A 5,518-nucleotide genomic window follows, 5' to 3' on the forward strand; every position below is an offset into this window, starting at 1 on the left:
TGTTCTTGCACCAGATTTTTAGTAGGATCTAGAATATGACCCAAGGTGGACATCACTGCCACTGTCGATACATGTGGGGGTATTATGTTGAAATATAGAGACGGAGACAAGCAGGTATTGACCACGAGGAATAAGTTATGACACATTTTCTTCTTCCGTCGCAACACATGGATATTTTGCTAGTAAATATAAAATTAAAGTGGCATAAATTCACAACGTTGTTCTAACAGAAAATAACTGCTGGATTTTTTTATTTTTTGCGAGTGATCGACCTCATACAAAAACCAACACACAACGCAACGCTCTCGATCGCAGAACTAGCTATATGTAAAGAGCATGGAGTGGAACTGTGGTGGCCTAGAGCATGAGCACGGCCGCGGCGAGCGCGGTGACCACCACAGCTGCCTCACCGAAGCGCGCCTGCAGCTTGCCGGCGGGGTTGGACGGCGCGGCGCTCTCGAGGATGGTGATCTTAAGCTTCATGCCGTTCTGGCAATGCTGGCCGACGGCGCAGAAGAACCACTTGCGTCCGGCCTTGTCGAGCGTGACCCGGTCCTCGCCGGTGGCCCAGACGACGGCGTTGGCCGGCTGGGTGCACGAGAGGAAGTCCGGTCCACCCACCTCCACCACATTGTGGGCGGCGCTGTTGTATTTGAACACTGCAATATATTTGTAGTTAACACGTGAGCGCTCGGCGAGCAGTTTAGTTTCAGATGAAAGCAAGACAGACCGCGCCGTGGCGAGATTCATGCGCGGCGCGTGGTTGGATTAATGGTTGTGTGATTGCTTACCTAGCGTGTCGCCGACGACGAACTGCTTGGTGTCGGCCCAGACCGTGTAGTTGAAGTTGAGGGTCCAGCCCTTGTCGTCGCCGACCATGTGCTCCGTGCCGACGGCGAGCCCAGGGAGGAAGGCGAGGGCGGCCGCGGCGACTACGGCGACGAGCATCTGCTTGGACGCCATCACGGACTGAGTAAGCAGCAAACCTAGCGAGATGACTGGCTTGTTGCTGAAGGGGAAGGGGTCCTGTGAGGGGATGGATGCAACTCGTGTGTTGTGCTTCTAGCTCTGGCTTTGCATGTATATATAGGGATGGGCAGAGCAGGATCAGTAATGAGTATGTATACGTAAGTACCTATCACCGTTCCACTCGAACGTGCGCGTCTTGTCGCTAACCGGGGTAGAGGCAGCAGCAGGCCAATGGCGGCAATGGTGTGGCCACGGGAGTTGAATGCGTCCGTGTGGCGCCAAATGTAGTATTGCCTTGGTATCATCGGAAGAACAGAGCAATACGCAGCATCAATCACGGATATGCTAATTACGAACAGTCGCCTGAAAATATAATTTGGACAAGTCAATTTTCTCTAGGAATCGGCTTGCAACATTTTGGGTTAGTCGATGTTTTCTTTTTTAATCAGTCGATGGACACGCTATCATTTTATTTATTTATTTTGCAGCAAAATAACTGATTTATTAATCTTTAATTATGACGGTACAACAAACTTCAAAAAAATAATAAAAATTACATTCAAATTTATAAACCACCTAACAATGACTACAAGCACTACCGAAGGCGCGCCGTTGTTATCGACCCTCCCTCAACGGAGTCGAACAAAATTTGTTGTAATGGACAATCGAAAAGTCACCGTGCTAAGTCTTCATATGGTCCTGATGAAGAGTAGTGTACATCGAAAAGATCCAATATACAGACACACAATTATAGACAAATGACAAACAGATCTGAACAAATCCATCAAAGACTGATCGAGTGCAGACACACCTCCACATGCCTACTGAAGATGCTCGATGCACCACCGAAACGGAGCTAGGCGAAGAGAACCTTATTCCATCTTTATGAAGCCGTCGTCGTCTCGACTTCCTGAGTAGGACAAAAACTCTAACAAAACTCATAAGCATATCTAAAAACGAAGCCCTCCGACCAGCAAGGGCTAGATCCACCGCGCCCACACGGTCCTAAGGCCAACCGAGATGAGGCGGACAGTTGGATGCGTCGGTGGAAGGCGAACGGGCCCTTATTTTTTGGGGAAGGAGGTGCCTGGGTAACTTACGGTCAGTTACCCCTTTTGCTAAGCATCAAAGAAACACTCAGACACGCTATGAATTGATAAGCCAGCCTCCACAGTCAATGTACTCAAGGTGTTTTGTTGGGAGCAATTAACTAGCCTGAAACCCTGCTTTGGTAGGCTTCCTCCAAGATGACACCAAAGGTCTATCTTCTTTCGTCCGCCCCTCACCTCCTTCATGAGGATGATCCAATTGTCACGTTAGGTTTGAAGGATGATCCAATTGTCACGTTAGGTTTGAAAACAGATGGGATCTGTTATAGTTTAGGAAGAGCATATGCAAGCTTTTTCTCTCCATAGCGGGTTAAATGACTACCAGTATTCCATGAAAATAGTAAACAGAAAGAATGTCAAATTATCAATCATACATAATATGGAAACGAAAGACATATCCGATTTGCCGGTGATGTCATAAGTTGTTTCGATCTATGAACTTATCTTTTTCCTATATTATTTATTATCCCTAATCCGGGAGTCCTCTCTTAGCCGTTGTTTAGTACTCCCTCCGTCCCAAAATAACCGTCTCAAGCTTAATACAAATTTGTACTAGAGCTAGTACAAAGTTGAGACACTTATTTTGGGACGGAGGGAGTAGCTTTCAACGTGAGTTTACACATTCTCTTATACGCTGAAAAGTACGAACTGATTGAAAGCACGGCCAATCAAGGAGTACTCCTTCCCGATCTCAACAAGGATCATTTGGGATGAGCTAGCAGCGTGCCACTTCACGTGTTCTTAGCCGCCACCACGTGTTATGCTCTGGCGCTTTTTCCGAATTTTTTTCTAGGCAAGTTATTCGTTTTTATATGATTTATTTTCAAAAAATATTAGCTTTTTGGTTTTTCTCCGGCTTTTCTTTGGTTTCAGACCCAAAAATATTCAAAAAAATGGATGTGGAAAACGTGCTTTTTTTTCTTTCGTAAGAGGAACAAATTTAATTCTCGTGGAGACACGTATTTGCTTTCATGGTCCGTGCCTTTTACAAAAGAAAAAAGAAAAAAAAATATTACAAGAGACACACATTTACTTCTTGTAGAGGCATAGACTGTGTTGAAATATAGAGATCGAGACAAGCAGGTATTGACGAGGAGGAATAAGTTATGACATATTATTTTCTTCTGTTGAAACGCATGGATATTTTCGCTATAAAATTAAAGTGGCATAAATTCACAACGTTGTTGTAAGAAAAAATAACTGCTGGATTTTTTTTTTTTTGCGAGTGATCGACCTCATACAAAAACCAACACACAACGCAACGCTCTCGATCGCTGAGCTAGCTATATGTAAAGAGCATGGAGTGGAACTGTGGTGGCCTAGAACATGAGCACGGCCGCGGCGAGCGCGGTGACCACCACAGCTGCCTCACCGAAGCGCGCCTGCAGCTTGCCGGCTGGGTTGGACGGCGCTGCGCTCTCGAGGATGGTGATCTTAAGCTTCATGCCGTTCTTGCAGTGCTGGCCGACGGCGCAGAAGAACCACTTGCGTCCGGCCTTGTCGAGCGTGACCCTGTCCTCGCCGGTGGCCCAGACGACGGCGTTGGCCGGCTGAGTGCACGAGAGGAAGTCCGGTCCACCCACCTCCACCACATTGTGGGCGCCGCTGTTGTATTTGAACACTGCAATGTATTCGTAGTTAACACGTGAGCGCACGGCGAGGAGTTTAGTTTCAGACCGCGCCGCGGCGAGATGCATGCGCGGCGCGTGGTTGGATTAATGGTTGTGTGATTGCTTACCTAGCGTGTCGCCGACGACGAACTGCTTGGTGTCGGCCCAGGCCGTGTAGTTGAAGTTGAGGGTCCAGCCCTTGTCGTCGCCGACCATGTGCTCCGTGCCGACGGCGAGCCCAGGGAGGAAGGCGAGGGCGGCCGCGGCGACTACGGCGACGAGCATCTGCTTGGACGCCATCACAGACTGAGTAAGCAGCAAAGTAGCGAGATGACTGGCTTGTTGCTGAAGGATGTGAGGGGATGGATGCAGCCCGTGTGTTGTGCTTCTAGCCTTGCTTTGCATGCATATATAGGGAGTGGCAGAGCTCGATGAGTAATGAGTATGTATACGTAAGTTATCACCGTTGCCACTCGAACGCGTCTTTGCGCTGACCGGGGCAGAGGCATCAGCTGGCCAATGGCGGCAATGGTGTGGCTATGGGAGTTGAATGCGTCCGTGTGGCGCCAAATGTAGTATTGCCCTTGGTTTCATCGGAAGAACAGAGGATACGCAGTATCAGTCACACATATGCTAATTATTTGGTCGTGTAAAACAAAAGACGTGGTGTTGATTTGACACATGCATGTTATTCGTGTAGTGGGGCACTTGGGCCGGCCAGGTTCAGTCGTACATGTTCATCGTTTTATCCCTTGGTGTCGAATCCAACCCTATTTTCTCAATTTCGGACAATAAGCTTGTGCAAAACAAAAGTACACACTAATCTATACTACTATTAAACAAGCAAACAAGATCTTTTCTAACTACACACAGCTATTAGACCCACAAAAAGCAAACACCAATTACCACCACACAATTAGACAACAAATTTCAATCTAACGGCCATCCACCATCCATGCACCATCACGGTGTGCACTTAGCAAATTCATCAAAGGCTGACCGTGCTCCACGTCGAACAGTTGCACCTCCCCGCAATCCCCTCCGCCTTCTTATCGCCTCCACGCGAGCCCAGAACCGCCGCACTCCCGTGACGGCCCCATGCTCGCAACCGATGGTGCAGCTGCGCGCATGCCGCCACCATCCACCGATGAGGCACTTCCCCTCCCTTGAGTCGCCACCCGCTTCCTCTGCGGAGGACGCCACCCGCTCACTTCCACCAGATCTCTCCACGAACCCACTCTCCACGAACCCACTCTAGATTGCTCCATTCATTCTGTCAGAAGGAGAAAAAATCGCCACTGATTGTGCCTTCCTTCTGCTTCAGCCATCACCAGGTGTGTGTTGAGGGAGGACCGGACACGCGTGTGCCAACAGGGAGGATGCTGCCACCACGCTTTTCGAAGATGTGCAGAGTAGTCGTGCCTGAAAGTTTGACGCCTCTACCACCGTTGCTGCCTTCAAGGAGGATCCATGCCTGCATCTTAATGTTCCCCAAGCCGATTACATTGCTGGTGCAGGACACACAACAAAACAAATCTGAACCTCAGCAACATATTTGCTGGTAAAGTCCTCTTCCTATGATATCTCGGTAGGATGCATTCTTCAGCGATGTATTTGCTGGGATTTGTTCAAGAAATTCTGAAGATTTCAGAACCTGTATGGTTGTGTCGTTCACAGTCCTTGGGTGGCCATCCTCGGTGAACAAACTTGTGACTTTGGTTGCTGGTAGCTTAATCATCTGGTCTTCTGTCTAATAGACAGATGTCGAGTATAAAATTTGAATCTAACTCTGATTGAGAAGACTTGATTTTTTTTAATCCTGCGCTGATG

At 48.2% G+C, this 5,518-nt stretch overlaps 2 protein-coding genes across 2 annotated transcripts; both read right to left on the bottom strand.

Annotated features, from left to right (window-relative positions):
* Positions 1-251: 251 nt before the first annotated feature.
* Positions 252-1,037, bottom strand: LOC123398728 (blue copper protein 1a-like). The gene is made up of 2 exons (XM_045093179.1): positions 792-1,037; positions 252-659 (listed from the first exon to the last, which is right to left on the bottom strand). Exons 1-2 carry the CDS (start codon positions 961-963, stop codon positions 358-360), a joined length of 474 nt encoding a protein of 157 aa, XP_044949114.1. The 5' UTR covers positions 964-1,037; the 3' UTR covers positions 252-357.
* Positions 1,038-3,180: 2,143 nt separating this feature from the next.
* LOC123398727 (blue copper protein 1a-like) lies at positions 3,181-4,052 on the bottom strand. The gene is made up of 2 exons (XM_045093178.1): positions 3,817-4,052; positions 3,181-3,699 (listed from the first exon to the last, which is right to left on the bottom strand). Exons 1-2 carry the CDS (start codon positions 3,986-3,988, stop codon positions 3,398-3,400), a joined length of 474 nt encoding a protein of 157 aa, XP_044949113.1. The 5' UTR covers positions 3,989-4,052; the 3' UTR covers positions 3,181-3,397.
* Positions 4,053-5,518: the final 1,466 nt, after the last annotated feature.

The sequence above is a fragment of the Hordeum vulgare genome, chromosome 5H, assembly GCF_904849725.1.
Source record: "Hordeum vulgare subsp. vulgare chromosome 5H, MorexV3_pseudomolecules_assembly, whole genome shotgun sequence".
Lineage (NCBI taxonomy): Eukaryota > Viridiplantae > Streptophyta > Magnoliopsida > Poales > Poaceae > Hordeum > Hordeum vulgare.

What these genes read in the sequence shown, in the direction of transcription:
- LOC123398727 (XM_045093178.1), bottom strand. Translation starts at nt 3,988, where the DNA reads ATGGCGTCCAAGCAGATGCTCGTCGCCGTAGTCGCCGCGGCCGCCCTC. An exon ending in CGTCGTCGGCGACACGCTAG is followed by an intron (nt 3,700 to 3,816) that starts GTAAGCAATCAC and finishes AATACATTGCAG; the next exon opens with TGTTCAAATACAACAGCGGC.
- LOC123398728 (XM_045093179.1), bottom strand. Translation starts at nt 963, where the DNA reads ATGGCGTCCAAGCAGATGCTCGTCGCCGTAGTCGCCGCGGCCGCCCTC. An exon ending in CGTCGTCGGCGACACGCTAG is followed by an intron (nt 660 to 791) that starts GTAAGCAATCAC and finishes AATATATTGCAG; the next exon opens with TGTTCAAATACAACAGCGCC.